Consider the following 18,385-nt stretch of genomic DNA (forward strand, 5'->3'; position numbering starts at 1 on the left):
CAAATGAGACTCAAAGCCAGTCCTAAGCTATCAAAGAAAAATTGGTTGACAGAGACAAAGAGGGGCATTATATGAAGGCAAGGGTATTTTGGGTATTTCCCTTCGTTCCATTTTGATATATATGGACCCCAAGGCCGTGCACCCTCTTCACCACTTTCCGCTCATCTTGGCATCTCTTTTGAAAATGGGCTTGAAATATGGGTCTGGTTTTCCACTACTGTTCCATGTCCTAGTGCTTACCTCCATGCCTGCGGCCAGCTGGGCTGCAACAAAAATTGTTGGAGGGTCCGACCACTGGCGATACGGGTTCAATTACACCGATTGGGCTCTTAAAAACGCGCCGTTTTATCAGAATGATACATTGGGTAAGTGTTTTTTATGGTGTTATAGGTTAGGTATGTGTGATCTAGGCTTAGATCTGTCCATCACAAGTGTGCATTTGCTACACACAGTGCTCTTCTACATATTTAGGCTATTCTCAGCACGATATATCAAGGTTTCTAAAAGGTAGTCCATGGATTTCTAGTGGTATCAAGGGTCCAACTCATCATGGGAGTGTTTGGAAGTTCCTGACTCCTGGGAGTGTCAGGATTCACACAGATGCACTTGTACATCTTCCTTATATCTATTCGATTCAAACTGTTGCATTTTTCTGCATGTGATCATTTGCATTCCTTTGCATGATAAGACAGATCCAATATAATTTCTCGAATTTGAACCATCCATCCATGGTACATGGGACGGGATGATGTCGATTGTTACCAGGAACATGGATGGTTTACTCTGTTTAAAAAAAGTATCCCTATCAGAAAATGATATCCATCAAGAATTTTCCAGCACCGAGTGTTTGGCTGTTAACTATGTTTTCAACTATCATTTTGAAGGTCACGATCTGTACAACTTTATGCAACTTTGCAATGATCTATCATTACTTTCAATTTTGAAGTAGGGTAAATTTTCTTCAAATCAAGTTGATTAGTACTAGGCTAATTGGGTTAGTTGACATGGACTAATTTGAATTATTGTTTATTAAGCATTCAGGATAAGAAAGGATTATCCATATTGTGCGGTTGAGCAAACTTCCTACTTGGTACATTTGGGCTTCTAAATGTATGATGGACGTGTGTTAGTAAATTTTCAAATGAAGAGTAACTTTTAAGAAAAATTCCAGATTTTAGTAACATGGTGGATTTGTGTGTCTACTTACACCCCCCCCCAGCATTAAAAAAAAAAAAAAAAACACTAATCGATGCTCACAACTATTCAAGTCGCATGATCTTCTGAAGTCAATACTCCAAAGCAAGTTTCTTGAGAAGAACCCCGTGTGAAAAGGGATATGCATACAACCGTGAAGGGGGAGGAAGGAGGTGGGTGTGACCCCCCCTATAGGTGTCCCAAGGGGTAAAGATGTCCAGGCGCAGATTGGATACTGTCAAGGTCAGTAGCCAAATGGCTACTGAAGTGACGTCACCCAGCTCTATAAACCCCACCATGATGCATGTGTTGTATCAATACTGTCTAACCATTTTTAGAGATCGTTTTATGGCATTACAAAGAAAATGAGATAGATCTAAATTTCAAGTGGACCCACCACAGAAAACCGTGGGAGCTGTCACACCCACCGTTGAAACATTTATAAGGCCCACAGTGATGTATTTTTGAGATCCATCCTATTCATAAGTTAACATAGAGATAGATGAAGTGAAAAAAAATAAATATCAGCTTCATCGGAAACTACCGTGGCCCCTAAGAAGTTTTGAACGGTGGATGTCACTGTCCCCACTATTTTCCATGGTGGGGTCCACCTAAACTTTAGATCTATCTCATTCTCTCTGAAATTCTATAAAACGATCTCTAAAAATGGTTGGACCGTATGGATACAACACATGCATCATGGTGAGGTCCACAGAGCTTGGTGACATCACTTCAGTGGCGATTTGGCAACTGACCTTGATCAGTATCCAATCCGCGCCCATTCTGTCTTCTCCATGCCCTGAGATATATTTATTAGTAGGAATTAAGTGGAAAAAGCGCTTATAGAGCTCACAACCCCATGAACTTTAATGAGCCCCTCTATGCATAAAATTTAAAATCTATGCCTTATCCATGCATCTAAATCTGCCTTATTAAAATTGATTGATTAATCATTTTAAATGTTTAAAACATACTAGCTAGCTTAAGTCCACTTAATGGACAGTCCAAACATCGCGATTGATCCATTAATTAAGTGGATCCCTTGTCAGAATGTATGGGTTTCTTGTGTTACATCCACATGCTTGTGCCAAAACACACCCACATGTCATCTACCAATGTAGCCTTGTATAGCCTCGTAGGGTGAGCAAAGCCCAAAAACATTAAGACCATGAAGTCCTACCACAACCTCAGGTTTAAATACTAGCCAAAGTTAATGCATTATTAAGTCAACTTGGTTAGGCTAATGGACTTTAACCTTTAATTAATGTGCAATAGAAAGGTTGGATTTTTCAAAAAATAAATACAATCAATCAAAAATTCAAAAATTCAACACAATTAATCAAAATCTCAAGCAATCATAGTGATAACCTTATATTTCACTATGATCAAACTAAAAAGACAGTTAGGCCATATTTGAACGTGATGACTGGCGTAGATGATTTTCGCAATGTAAATTACCAATGCAAACCTCTACACCAAGGGGATTCTTTTCGATATACTACAGTTCAAGGAGCTGGGAGAACCATTTTCTGCACCTCTAGTAGGGGCTGAAGGAGATGCACAGTGGCTAGAAGTGGATCCCACATGTTCTACAAGTGTGAAGATATGGGAAGAACAACAAGATGGCGGTGACGAGAAGGAGATGCACACAATTCTCTCCATCACTTCTCCTCTCTTGTTGATGCCCAATGGGGATCTCCATGTCTTTTTCCACTATGTGTAAAAGCTCTCATATCTATAATATGATTTATATACAAGGAGGTGTTAGGACTCCTTTATTGTTCTAGGAACTTCGATGTGCATTAATACAAATGAAGCCTATTAATTCGCCTCATACATGCACTTACTTATTATTTATCCTTCTATTATTTATGCCATCCATCATTGATCCAGATCTGGTTTTGATCAAATAGTGAACTATCAGATCTCAGCCATCAAATCATCATTAAGTGAGATACAATCAGCTTTGATGGTTAAAATAACTTTAATGATTAAAAATATTTTAAAATGATTAGAGTGTTTGGGCCTAGTGGTAAAATCATTTAACGAGTCCCCGATCTAATAAAATATAGCTCAAAACAAGTTCTTATGTAAATTTAGTGGATCTCATCTTATTCCATGAAAGAAACGATAAATCCTAATGGACATTATCCAAGCATTATCCACTTTCAATGGCCCATAGAAAATCTCATAAAGTGAGCCAAGATCCAAGACTTATATATGTCCTTGTTAGAAAATAATGTGTTGTATACACCGAAAATAAAAAATAAAATAAAATATCAATTTTGTTTCACTAGGCTGAGTCACGTAAAACGATACGCTGTCCTTAAAGCGCAATTCGCCCCCTTATCAATTGCTGATGGGTTACAGGTGAATTGCTTCTAAGATAAGACAAGCCTGTTTGGATCTGGCGTGCAACAATCACGATGGTTCCACTTAGTAATAGTTTAACGCAGTAGATCTGTTCTGGCAGAATCAGACAGTGAAAATGTTCATAATATTCTATAAAGAAGATCTGGAGTTTTTGATGGGAGAGATGGTTTTGAGATGATTGATTTTGGACGAAATGGTCCAGTTTATATAGGCACCAGGGAGTGGACCGTTGCTAGGTGGCTATCAATGGTTCAAAATGTTTGAAAAACGTTTCTGACTATTGACTATTAATTCCAGCCATTTCTGATCATTGGATCACAAGATCTGATCGTCGGATCATCATGGCCCGTCCGTTTTCAGACCGTTGTGGCTTTCAAGATAGCTAGTAATTTTCAAAAACGGCTGAACGTTTTGAATTTATGATCTGACCGTTGTCAGTCGTCCATAAAGCCCTGGCTCATTTCAGACCCATCGCACCTAGGCTTCTACCAGACCTCTTACACCGTGATCGCACCGTCTCGCGATGGTTCATGTAAGGTCGCGAGGGAGTGACTACTCTGCAACACGATGCGCACGTGCGAAGTGTGCCAACTAGCGCCATTATAGCCACACTGCCCATGCCCGCGCACTCGCCCTCGACCTTGACCTCGTCCTCGCCCTCGCCCACGCCCATGCCCGAGCCTGAGCATGCGCGTGCGTGCGTGCGTGTGTTAGCACTGGAACACGCAACCTGAGCATCTTCATCTCCAAAATATCCAAGTAAGAATACTACATGCACATCCACATATAAATCCCAAAAACTTTTCTACCATTTTCGATGTGGGACTAAAGGCACACACCGGACCTTTTAATTTGAAATTCCCAAAAATTTGAAAATTTGAATATTTTTCAAAAACCACAAATTTCAACAATCCCCACTGGGTTTTTTCTTTTTAAAAATAATAAAAAAATCTCTGCCAGAAATAAAATAATAGTTATTATGCATAAAGAAAGATATCTTGCAATTTGAATCTTTCTTCAGTATAAGTATTTTAAAGTTATTTCGAAATTTCTGGTTGCTGTAGCCTTGAACCAGTTATTCCTCTATGACATAACAAAAAATACTACACACATAATAGCTTTTGCGTTATGTGTTCCTTCATATTACTCGCTTAGCACTTTTAATGGTCATGTGCTTATCCTGTTTCATGAACGATCCCGAGATAACTTTAACTCTCATGAGAAGCGGCATCACTTCTACGTTCACATAGGTGAAATCGTTCCAGTGTTTCTATTATTTAAAACACTCGCCCACGCCCGTGCCCGAGCCCAAGCGCGCGTGTGTTCTAGTGCGTACCTGAGCATCTCCATCTCCAAAATATCCAAGTAAGAATACCACACATACATCCACATATAAACCCCAAAAACTTTTCTACCATTTGTGATGCGGGACTAAAGGCACACCGCTTTTTAATTTGAAATTCCCGAAAACCGTTTTGGCGGAAAATTCCCAAAATTTTGAATATTTTTCAAAAACCATAAATTTTAACAATCCCCCACTGGTTTTTTAAAAAAATAATAGAAAAATCTTTACCAGAGATAGAATAATAGTTATTATACATAAAGAAAGATATCTTGCGATTTGAATTTTTTCTTAGTATAAGTATTTTAAAGTTATTTCGAAATTTCTGGTTGTTATAGCATTGAACTAGTTATTCCTCTATGACATAACCGAAAATACTACACACATAATAGCTTTTGCGTTATGTGTTCCTTCATATTACTCGCTTAACACTTTTAATGGCCATATGCTTATCCTGTTTTATGAATGATCCCGAGATAACTCTAATTCTCATGAGAAGCGGCACCACTTCTATGTTCACATAGGTGAAATCGTTTCAGTATTTTCGTTACTTAAAACACTTGTCCTATTTGACTGGATTTCATTAAAAGTTTTAATACTCAACCCTCTTTTATAACGACCAGCACTTTATCCTTGATGAGGCTATTTAAATTTAGTGTTGAAACTTTCCACTTATCAATGATTTTTTGTTACCCATTGAATCCGATCTTTAGAGATTTTCTAAGTTTGGGTTGGGTTTCTTTCACTGGTGGAACTTTGATTAAAGAGTTTCAATTACATCCATCTAAATGTTGTCCTTACTACCTCTCTCGTCATAGGTTTAGTAAAAGGAACAGTCAAGTTATTACTTAACTTCACAAATGAAATCGCAATGATTCAATCTTGAATCAATTACCGTACATAATCATGTCTTAAACTTATGTGTCTGGACTTTCTATTATAGGTACCGCTATAGGCTCTCGCTAGAGCAGCTTCACTATCACAATGAAGTGAAACAGCCGGTATAGGCTTCGCATAAAATGGGATTTCTAATAGAAGATCCCTTAACCACTTACCATCTTTACCTGTAGTAGCCAAAACTATGAACTCAAATTCCATTGTTGAGTGCATTATGTAAGTTTGTTTCTTGGATCCACAAGATATAGCTGTAGCTCCTAAGTTGAATATCCATCCTGTAGTGAACTTGTTGTCCCCTGCACTCGATATCCAAGTTGCATCGGTATATCCTTCTAACACTACTGAAAATTCTGAATAAAACAGCCATAGTTCTTTGGTTTCTTTCAGATAACCTAGAACTCTACTTATAGCTTTTCAGTGTTCAACATTTGGATTAAACCTACTTAGTTTACTTACAGCGTATGGTATATCCGGTCTTGCGCATTGCATCGCATACATAAGACTGCCTATAGTATTAACATATTCTGGTTGTTCAACCACTCTTTCATTGTTTTCTTTCAACTTGATACTTGGATCAAACGAAGTTTTTGCCTATTTGATTTTTAAGTGGTTAAACTTGATTAATATTTTCTCAATATAATGAGACTGACACAATGCATAACCCCCACTATGTTTTTTTTAAAACTTTGATACCTAATATAGTATCAACTTGTCCAAGATCATTCATTTTGAAAACTAAAGAAAGAAACTTCTTTGTTACAGTTACACCTTCCATTTTATTACTGATTATTAACATATCATTTACATACAAGTATATGATTACAACATAATCATTACACACTTTTGAGTAGATGCATTTATCAGCAATGTTGTGTGTAAAACCATAAGACAGAACTTTAGAATCAAATTTATCATGCCACTGTTTTGGAGCTTGTTTTAATCCATACAAAGACTTAACAAGTCTACGCATTTTTCTTTCATTGCCTGCTAGAACAAACCCTTCTGGTTGCTCCATGTATACATTCTCATCGAGATCACTATTCAGGAATGTTATTTTCATATCCATTTGATGGATATGAAGATGATGTATGGATGCTAGAGTGAATAAGATCCTAATCAATGTTAGTCTAGCCACTGGTGAATATGTGTCAAAATAATCCATTTATTCTTTCTGTCGGAAACCCTTAGCAACTAATCTTACCCTAAATGTTTGAATTATACCATTAGTGTAATATTTTTTTAAAAAATACCCACTTACAACCTATTGGTTTAGAACCTGGAAGTACATCTACCAGTTTCGATGTTTGGTTAGATATAATTGAATCTATTTCATCATTAATGACCTCTTTTTAAAAAGCGGAGTCTCTTAAAGTCATAGCTCCACTAAAGGTTTTACGTTCATCTTCTATAGTTAAAACCATATGTATTTTCTTAATGACATTCTCTTTATCACCCTCAACTAGATGAAAAGAGAGTCGTTGAGAGTTTATTTGATTAGGATCAAGACTCTTCTTTATTCTTGCTCTTTGACTCCTACGAGGTTCACTTGGTGTTTCAACTTCTAATTGTGTTTCTTTTATGGTTTTATTAGGAGATTGAATCTCAGTATTCTTTTTCTCCATGAATACAGAGTTATTAAAGAACTTTACATCTATAGACTCTATGATTACATTTGAGTCTAAGTCTAGACGTCTATAGGCCTTACTATGTTATGCATATCCTATAAGGACGCACCTAATAGCACTTGGTCCTAACTTAGTTCTTTTAGGTTCTGGAGTTCTGCAGTATGCGAGACACCCCTACACTCTAAGATACCCTATGTTCGGTCTTTTTTCTTTTCATATTTCGTATGGAAAGGTCTTGATTTTTTTAGATGAGATTCTATTTAAAACATGATATGCGACTAGCAGTGCTTCTCCCCATAGGTTTAATGGCAACTTTGCTTATATTAGCATTGAGTTGACCATTTCAATTATGGTCCTATTTTCTCTCTACTACACCATTTTGTTGTAGTGTATAAGGTGCTGTACACTGGTGTATTATGCCGTGTTATTCACAATAAGTAGAAAATTCATTAGAGAAATATTCTCCTTCTCGGTCACTACAAAGGATTTTAATTTTAACTAATTGATTTTCTACTTCGAATTTATAAATCTTGATTGCATTAAATGCTTGATTTTTTGATTTTAACAGATATACATATACATATATATATATATATATATATATATATATATATATATATATATATATATATATATATATATATCTTGAACAATTATCTATAAACATAATGAAGTACCTCTTCCCTCCACGGGTAAGAATGCCATTTATTTCACATATGTCAATATGCACTAGGTCTAATATTTGAGATGATCTCTCAACACTAGGAAATTGTTTCTTAGTTATTTTAGACCGTATGCATACTTCACATTTATCTTTGTCACTATCATTGTATGATATTAGGTCGTTCTTAGCCATGAGTTTTATGGTACTGTAGCTAATATGGGCTAGTCTACCATGCCATAGCGTAACAGATTCAATCATGTAAGCAGAAGAATTCTTTTTATTCAAAGAAAATTTGATCATCCCATTTCAAGCATAACCCTTACCCACAAAGTTCTCATTCTTGGACAAGATCAGCTTGCCCGATTTAAACACAACTATAATCCCAGGTTTGCTTAAGAGATCTCCTGAGACTAAATTCCTCCTTATGTCTGGGTCATGCAGTACGTTGGTCAGGATTATCTTCTTTCCAGAGGTAAAGAGTAATTGCACGGTTCATTTGCCTGTAACTTTCGATCGACCTTCATTTTCTATTTGAACCTCTTGATAATTGGTCACGTCTTCATAGGTTTTGAAGGTAGATCGATCGTTGCATACATGGACTGTGGCACCTGTATCATACTATCAATCAAGAATTTTCTCTTAAACTAAGTTCACTTCTGTGACCATTGCTATGATATCATCGTCTACTGTATTAGCCTCTTTCTTAGGCTTTTTGTGGTCCTTACAGATTCGGGCGAAAGGTTCGGTCTTGCCTCAGACATAGTAAGATCCCTTGGGTTTGCCATTTTTCTTCTTTTGAATTTTCTTGAATTTTCTTTGATCTTTGTTAGGTTTAAGGGAATTAGATTTCTCATAGTTATTATTTTGGGACGGTCTTTCTACTGTATTCACCTGGGATGAGGATGCACCATTAGCGTCATCCTTCTTGTCTCGGTTACAGGATTCTTCTTCAATACGAAGATGCATTTGGATTTGTTCTAGGGTGAATTATTCGAATTTATGCAGTAGCTTCTTCCTGTAGTCTTTCCTGCTCGAAAGAAATTTTGTGATAATAGCTCTGACTTGAAAGGATTCAGGTAGGTCTATTTTTAAAGCCTTTATTTTGTTTATAATCAATTATAATTAATGGATTTGGGCCAGCAACGGCTTATTGTTTATAATCGTGAAGTCGAAATACCTGGCAATTAGGAATTTCTGTGTACCTTCCTCTTCAGCCTTGTACTTGTATTCAAGCGTGCTTCAGATTTCTTTAGCAGATGTGGTCCTCGTGTACAGATTGTACAACCGATCAGAGAGAGCGTTGAGAATATGGTCACGACACAACAATTCATCTTCTTGTCGCTTGATCCTAGCAGCGACCTGTTCTGGAATGTCAGTATCCTTCGCTTCAGGCAGAGGCTGGAGAGTCGAGTCTAGGATATAGAAGATCTTCGGAACAGCTAGCAGGAATTTCAGCTCGTCCTGCCACCTAGTGAAATTTGAACCATTGAACCTGTCTAATCGGATCAGATCCTGGTTCATCAGTTTGACTGACGCGACGCTTTCGGTATCCATAATCATGCTTTTAGATTGTTAAAAAATAATGTGTTAGATACACCGAAAATAAAAAATAAAATAAAATATGAATTTCGTTTCACTAGGCTGAATCACGTAAAACGATATGCTGTCCTTAAAGCATGATTCGCCCCCTTATCAATTGCTGATGAGTTACAGGTGAATTGCTTCCAGGATAAGACAAGTTTGTCTGGATCCAGCGTGCAACAATCACGATGAGTCCACTTAGGAATAGTTTAATGCAGTAGATCTGTTTTGACAATTGCTGCGATGGAAATGTTCATAATATTCTATAAAAAAGATCCGGAGTATCTGATGGAAATGTTCATAATATTCTATAAAGAAGATCCGGAGTATCCGATGGGAGAGACGGTGTTGAGATGATTGATTTTGGATTGGAATGGTCCAGTTTATATAGGCACCAGGGAGTGGACCGTTGCTAGGTGGCTATCAATGGTTCAGAATGTTTGAAAAACGTTTCTGACCGTTGACCATTAATTCCATCCGTTTCTGGTCGTCGGATCATCATGGCTCGTCCGTTTTCCGATCGTTGTGGCTTTCAAGGCAGCTAGCTATTTTCAGAGATGGCTGAATGTTTTAGATTTATGATCCGACCGTTCTCAGTCGCCTATAAAGCCCTGACTCATTTTAGACTCATCGCACCTAGGCTCCCACTAGACCTCTCGTACGATGATCACGCATGTGTGAAGTACAAAGTGCACCAACTAGCGCCACTACAACCACACTGCCCATGCCCACGCCCGAGCCCGAGCATCTCCATCTCCAAAACATCCAAGTAAGAATACTACACACACATCCACATATGAACTTCAAAAAACTTTTCTACCATTTTCAATGTGGGACTAAAGGCACACACCGTACTTTTTAATTTGAAATTCCCGAAAACCGTTTTGGCGGCAAATTCCTGAAATTTTAAAATTTTGAATATTTTTCAAAAACCACAAATTTCAACAATTCCCCACATCTAAGGATTGATCATCTTTCATTCACCATCATATATGTGGACACATGATCATAGTCAAACTAATGGGGCCTTAGATTACTAACTTGATTTCAATCTTCTAATGCAAGTGTCTAAATGTCTAATACCAATATCCTATGTACATGGCTAGAGCTGGGCATCGGTCCGGGTTGGACCAGATTTGGCCTAACCTGGTCAGATTCGAAATTCTAATAGGCTGACCCGAAATCGATCCGATCCGAGACCGAGTCCAGGTCACTTGACTCGGACAGATTCGATGCTTGATTTATTTGACCCGATCCGAGTCTGACTCGGTGAGGGAAACCGAGTCGGATCGGGTTGGACACTATTCGGATCATTTCATATGGTGTGGTCCGCTTCAATCTTCAATATATTATAATTTTTTGTTCAACGCCTAAATTGATATGTCAAAATGGATGAACGGCTTAGATAACATATATACATCAAGGTGGGCTCCACATGACTATAAAAAATTTGTATCAATGCTTGCTGCATGTGTTGTCCCATTGGGCAGGCAACTGAAGTAACGTCACCAAGTTCTATGGGCCCCACTACTCTGTAAGTGTTATATCCACACCGTCCATCAATTTTGAGATATCATTTTAGGGCATGAGCCAAATAATGATGTAGATAAAAATCTGTAGTAGACCACATCGCAGAAAAAAGTGGGGAGAATGATTCCCACCATTGAAACTATCTTAAGGCCCACCGTAATGTTTATTTGAAATCCAACCTGTTCAAAAGTTGAAAAATAAAGAAATAAGGGAAAACACAAATACAGGTTGATCTAAAACTTTTGTAGCCTTTAAAAGTTTTTAATGGTGGGCGTCACTGTCCATATAACTTTCTATGTTGGGGTCCACTGGAGCTTTGGATTTCATTCATTCTTTGGATATTGCCCTGAAATGATCTCTCCAAATGGATGGAAGGTTGGATACAAAATATACATCATGGTGGGGCCCAAGTAACTTGGTTAAGCCACTTTAATACATACTCTCACAACCTACCGTGTTGACATGCAAAGCAAGTAATACACAGAATACAGCTGTTGCCCGCCTGTTGACGTGCCGTGCAAGTAACTCATTCTCATATGTGAGTGAACTCTTTTGGGGCCCACCGTGAATGCATGTGGTGTATCCACGCCGTCCATTTGTTTTTTCAGATTAGTTTAGCTGTTGAACGCAAAATTGATGAATATTCAAACCTCAAGTGGACTACACCATAAGAAAAAGTAAAAAATATTGATTTTTACTTCGGATCTGGCCAGATCGGAATGGTCCGGATCTATTCAGATCTTGTTTTCGGATCGGAACGGTCCGGATTAACCACTATCCGATCTCGATCCGAAAACTAGTTGGATCTAAATGATCTTACCCGGTCCTACCCGATCCAGGCCGTTGGTTCGGTTCGGAACGGGTCGGATCGGATCGGGTTTGATCGGGTCGGATCCACCGGATCGGGTCAAAAATGCCCACCTCTATACATGGCACACTTACACTTCTATATTAAATGTATAATTAATATTAAACTAACTCTTGATGGTGGAGAGCTTCCATCCTGACCTTTATCGATTTTCTCATAAAGGATGACCGTACATCTTAAAGATCAATGTTTATACATGTGTTCTAAGCATTTGTGCTGATCATGACTCAATAGAGTATTGAGATCCATGGGCTACAATTCTCTCCAGACAATGACCACAGTGTCCAATCCTAAGTTCCCAAGAACAAGAGGACTTACTTATCATATAACTCAAATCATCTAAGTTTAAGGTGGCACTGGATATTATCTAAGGTATATTATACATGTCCAAATGGCCCATAGTCATTAAGATTAATAACTGAGATCAACCCTATCACAAGGACTTGCTTATTATAAATGTGGGCCAACATTTCATTAAGCCCAGTGGCGGATCAGGTATTCCATCCAAACTCATTATTAATTAGTTTTCACTCAATTTACGGCACTGAGATATATGAAAACACAACTCTCCCATAGCCTGTAGCCATTATGTCCAAACTCACATTCTCATAAGAAAATTTCTCCTTTGACTCACAAATATTCACACAACTTAGAAGTTCCAAATACATAATCAGCAAAGTTAAAAGAATAACCATCCAGTAATAGAATAAATAAGGTTTAAACATGAAACGGTGCCTTACCAAGGCACACAATACTAACAATGTGGGACAAGCAGGGTGCTCAAAGGTGTCTCATGGCACATGTGGAGCATGTTGGAAAATTGACAATCTAAGTTGGTACATGCGGCACATGTGCAATTTAACATATGTAGCACATGCAGCACATAAAGGACACTTGCTCTTGAAGATAGATGATGTTGCTTGTGGTGCATTTACACAAGTTTATTGAATTGACTATATTAGTGTGTATCATACAGAGATATTTATGTTCCAAGCATTTGTAGAAAGAAGAAACCCCTTTAAATGTTAGAAACAAGAATCTAGATCCTTTTCTTGCCACAAGCAAGGATTTCTTACTTTGCAATGTGATTGGTCTATATGAGATGTTGTCAGCACTGCTGCATTAAATGCAGTTAGTGATGATGTGGCCCAATCACATTGCAACAAGAAGGAAAACCTGCTTGTGGCTAGATCTGTACACAAACCAAGTTAGCTTGGTTAGCTTACTCAACTCGATCGACTCGGTTCGAAACTGAGTTCAAGCCAAGTCGAGCTGATTTTTTGAGCTCGAAAAGCTTACCCGAGCTTGACTCGACTTGGATCGAACCCCAACTTGAATTGAACTCGGATTGAACCAGTTCGGTGACTCGGTTATCTTGATATTATGTTGCTAACCAAGTTTTTGATGAAATGACTCAACCAAGTTTCAGTTGGTGATGAGGAAGGTATGGATATGAAACAAATACCCTTGTGTCTTGATTTTAATGTTGCCTACTGAGTTTTTGATGAAATACCTGTAAATTGTTGCTGCTGTTTTACATACCGTGAGAAATTGAAGGTACGCTACATGTGTTTGAAAAAATGCCGCACAGGCTTGATCATGACTTGAGCCGCTGACCGAATTGAGTTGAGCCGAGTTCGAGCTGGGTTCAGCTAGTGGCCGAGCTGTGTCGAGCTATGCCAAGCTCAACTCGGTTCGACTTGTGTACAACTCTACTTGTGGCATGCAAAGGATCTGGACTCTAGAAACAAAGACTTTGTTGCCCTTATTCTTCTTGGCTTTTGTGAAACTTAATGTGTGACAAATGCATGCATAAAATCTTGACCATGACGAGCTTAACAAGAGCTAAACTTTTTAATATTACCAAATGGCCTTTTGAGTATAGTAATTTTATTAATTCTTTGATTTTTATTTTATTGTAGTTTTCATGTACGATCCACCCACCAATATCACCTTCCCTCATAGCGTCTCCTTATTAAAGGATAGTAAAAGCCTGTCAGCGTGTGACTTCACGACGGCCAAGTTAGTGGCCAGTGTGGTGCAAGGAATTGGGAAGGGCTTCGAGTTTGTTTTGAAGAAGAGAAAGCCATACTATTTTGCATGTGGAGAGCACGAGCGCCTTCATTGTACTGCTGGGCAAATGAAATTCTCTGTAACGCCTCTCAAACGTCGATGTCGTGGTTGATCAGCCAGGGAAGATGCAGTGCTGCTTCTAGGTAGTCTTTGGTGTTATTTAGATAGAGAGAATAAAAATGTGGACATTGAAAACCCTTATCTTCATTTGGTTTAAAGTGTAGTTTTATATGGAAATGTTAAAAGACTAATAGTTAGATAATGAAAGTATTTCTCATATAGTTGGGCTCTACATTCAACAAGTTTCTTAAATAAATTAAAATCCACATTTTCTAAGTAAATCTAAGGAATGAAAATTGATTATATATATATATATATATATATATATATTCTGCTTCATGTGGACCGTTCAGATTTTCGAGACTCATCAGATATGATGAGTTCTCAAAAAAGTTCGTATGTAGTACTTACGAACTGGTTCGCAGGTGAGCATTTCTATACACACACACACACTTCTTGTTATCTCGAACAGTAGAAATAATATTCATGAAAATCAATTTATTTTCCAGTCTGACTGGAAAATAAATTGATTTTCATGGATACTACTTTTCTCTTGTTTGAGAAAAACAAAATTATGTATGGAAATCAATTTTTATGCCTCAGTTTTGTTGGGTGACCCAAACCTTTCATCTGATGCTAATTGTCACTAGGCCTTGTTTTGAACGGTTAGATGTTGCGCCCTGAATTTTGGGTCGTATATGATACATGAAATTTGGGTTTTACATGATACACAGACCCACATCCTTATACCATACACATTACATATAGACCAGTAGCTTGTGAGCTTGATACACTGTTCACTTTGAATTTGTGCACATGTAGTATGCAATGACATAATCTAAACCGTCTAAATTGCTGGGCCTGATGCCTATGAATCACAGAATGATAATCAGTTTGTTTAGACAATCCTAGCCTTTGATTCAGGTGCAAATGTCTGCTGAAACCTATATGAGCAAATAGGCAGTTAGATAAAAAGTTGAAGATTCCAAACTCAATATTTATGTGTGGCTCAACTGATGAGGATACTACGTAAGTTGGTGCGGGCTATGTTCAAAGTGTCTCTTGCCTGATGCTGTTGGGTGGCCTGGATCACTGACACGTGTCATCTGGCTGATATCTGATACCTTTTCCAATCCATCGAATGAACTACCCTGAAAAAATGAGGCCGGTCAGAGGTGGCACCTCTAAATGGGGGAGCAGATTAGCTCTTACGTAAGTGGTTGCCCTTACCGTGTGGGGCACACGTTGATGAATGCATTGTATATCCATCCCGACCATCCGTTTTCTCAGCTCATTTAATGTTGTTATGCAAAAAATTAAGCAGTTCCAACTTTCCAGTGGACTACACCATTGTAAAAAGTGGTGAATGACCATTAAAATCTTTTTGTAGGCCCTAGAAGTTCTTAATCAAGCTGATGTTTGAATTTTAGCTTCATCCATGTCTGTTTGATTTTATCAACCGGTTGGATGGCCAACAAGCATTACATATTTTCTTACAATGGGCCTTGGGAGGTTTTTAATGCCGAGCATTCAATTACAACTGTTTCCTGTGGTGTGGTCCACCTGAGATTTCGATCTACTTAAATTTTGGGACTAAGTAATCAAATGGTCTGGAAAAACGGACGAAGGGCATTGATATATAATACGTTATCAATGTGGGCCCCCACGGTAGGGTAACACCTAATCCACTCCCCTCTACATGCTGATACGCATGCTTGGTAGAGATAGATGCATCCGAGATGTTTACCAAAAGCCCCGATAGCAAGATGACTTGGTAGAGAGAAATACTCGCTTTTATTTTTTTCTTTCGATTAGGTTAGTAGTTGTACGGTTTTTGTTTAGCTGTACGTGGTCTTAGTTGTGATAGATTTATCTAAGATTAGAAGTGGATTTTGTTTTTGGACCAAGCTTTCAGGAAATCTGTCATTCACTCTTCTTAATTCATCTTCATCATTGGATTGCTTTCAGTACAAAGTAATTTCTTAAACTAATCTTAGTTTACATTAGAAAATATCAAAATAACAAACAATAAGTTGGCAAAACATAGTTGAAAATCTTGAAAACTTGGTTCAACTCAATGTCTAGCTAGTTAGGTTGGGTCAACTCAAAGACACAATGGAGACTTTGACTAACTCGATTTGATATTTTAATTATCAATTTAAATGGGTTTTGCTAACATCTATAGACCGTTTCAACAACACATGAGGTGACTTATTGTTGATTTGATCCATTCATTTATTCATATAATTATGAGCAAAGCATAGTGTAAAAATCATGTCAATTGAGTGATCCTAAATTTCTAATTAATAACATGAAGATGGATAAACCAGATTAATTAGAGAAAAAAATAGGTCCAATTATCATCTTGAAACATCTGATATATAGATCCACTTTATATTTCTCATCTTGAAACATCTCATATATATTTTCATTTTATATTTTTTATGATTTTAAAATAACACTTTATTTTGTTGCTTCTAGCTATGTAATTTATGGTTTGTAAACAATGAATGATCATGACCAATTGACCCATTTAAAGAGTTAGGAAAATTCCATTGGCGTGATTCTTGTACCATGGCTTAATTTTAGTTGTATGTATGAATGAATCATTTAGATTGATGATAGGTTCTTGTGTACTGTTTAAAAGGTTTGGAGATGTCAGCGATGGCCGAATGTAAAGATGTTGGCAAAATCTAATTTTTCTTTTTATAAGAAGTTTAAAAGAATTATTAAAAAAATAAATGAATATGCACGTTCCAAAGGTGTGGCTTGATCACTTCAAAATCCAGGGCTGGGCTAGAACTGACCCGAGTTCAAAGCTCAACCGTTGCCAAGACTAATTTTAACACCAACAAAGTCCAATTATGCTGATGTGAGCTTTCTAGCCAATCAACTACATACCTGTCCAATGATGCCGAGATGAACTTTCTAGCCAATCAACTAAATGGCCTATCCAATTGAATGGTATTATGATATGATGAATAAGGTCCAATAAATAGGCCAGACCATATCCTAGTGGGGGCAATTAGATCACTGAACCAAAATTGTGAATATGCGACGGACCAGATCCGTCGTAAAATCAAATAAATGGTCAGCCGCTGTTTACCGCGTTGTAAAATTAAAAGACAGATGGAATCCATCGCAAAATTGCCACCATATTCTATATATAAAACCAAAAAAAAAAAAAGGTGCAAAAGCTATTTGATGACGGACCAACATCCGTCGCAAAATCTTAATTTTGCGACGTACTAAATCCGTCGCAAATTTATTTCAGCAATGCACGTTGGTCCGTCGCAAAATCTGTAAAAAAAGGTGCGCGCGACTGAGGTTTTCCGTTAGAGGCGAACCTTGTCTGTCGTTAAACCAAGCCCTTTTGTCACGAACTAAATCCGTTGTAAACTCATTATTTATAACATAGTAAGACCCTGGGCGATCAGATGATCATTGCCCATCATTCATTCCGATTATACTGTCGTCAGATAAGCCTGAGGTATGGGAATAATAGGAAATAGAGTGTATTTCCAACACAGGTTATGGGCTGAAGTGTCCATGTGAGGTGTTGGAAAAGTACATAAATAAAAACAGCTGGCAGTTTGCTTATTCCACATTTGTACAGAGACTACCGTCCATCGCCAAAATGAAACATGTGAAATCTAAGCTTTCCATTTGTTTGTAGGCGCTACTTATATAAGGACATTTGCTGATTGTGCCCAAACAACACTAAATCGATGGCTAGAAGAAATTGTAACAACCATCAATTTAAATTCCCACATTATGGGCAAGGTGAATTGTGACTGCAAAGAATCGCGTACAAGATTGAATATAATCAAATGCTAACGAGAAACACATTCAAGGATTAAAGAGGCAATGGGATGTTTCTAGAAACTAGACAAGTGTCCCAATGGGGGAAGACATCGGATTCGGTAATGACTGCCTCTAGCACGAGGTCTCGGTACCACATTGTATGTATTTTATCCATGCTCTCTCCATTTTTTCAGCTCATTTTAGGATACGATTCAAAAGTGAGGCAGATCCAAATCTCAAGTGGAAAACACCACAAGGAATAGTGGTGATTGAATGCTCATCATTAAGTCCACTGTGGGGTTTATAATCCATCCAACCTTTTGATTAGGTCGCACATTCTGGATGAAGGGAAAACTAATATATCAGCTATCAAA

At 37.7% G+C, this 18,385-nt stretch overlaps 1 protein-coding gene across 1 annotated transcript; it reads left to right on the forward strand.

Moving 5' to 3' along the window:
* Positions 1–140: 140 nt before the first annotated feature.
* On the forward strand, positions 141–14,439 carry LOC131235445 (uncharacterized). Its single transcript, XM_058232632.1, has 2 exons — positions 141–365; positions 13,997–14,439. Exons 1-2 carry the CDS (start codon positions 185–187, stop codon positions 14,257–14,259), a joined length of 444 nt encoding a protein of 147 aa, XP_058088615.1. The 5' UTR covers positions 141–184; the 3' UTR covers positions 14,260–14,439.
* The last annotated feature ends 3,946 nt before the right edge of the window (positions 14,440–18,385 follow it).

Source organism: Magnolia sinica, chromosome 2 (genome assembly GCF_029962835.1).
Source record: "Magnolia sinica isolate HGM2019 chromosome 2, MsV1, whole genome shotgun sequence".
Lineage (NCBI taxonomy): Eukaryota > Viridiplantae > Streptophyta > Magnoliopsida > Magnoliales > Magnoliaceae > Magnolia > Magnolia sinica.

Excerpts from the sequence above, each read along its gene's own strand:
- LOC131235445 (XM_058232632.1), top strand. The coding sequence starts at position 185 with ATGGGCTTGAAATATGGGTCTGGTTTTCCACTACTGTTCCATGTCCTA. Across the intron at positions 366-13,996 it reads TTATCAGAATGATACATTGG|TTTTCATGTACGATCCACCC; the intron begins GTAAGTGTTTTT and ends ATTTTATTGTAG.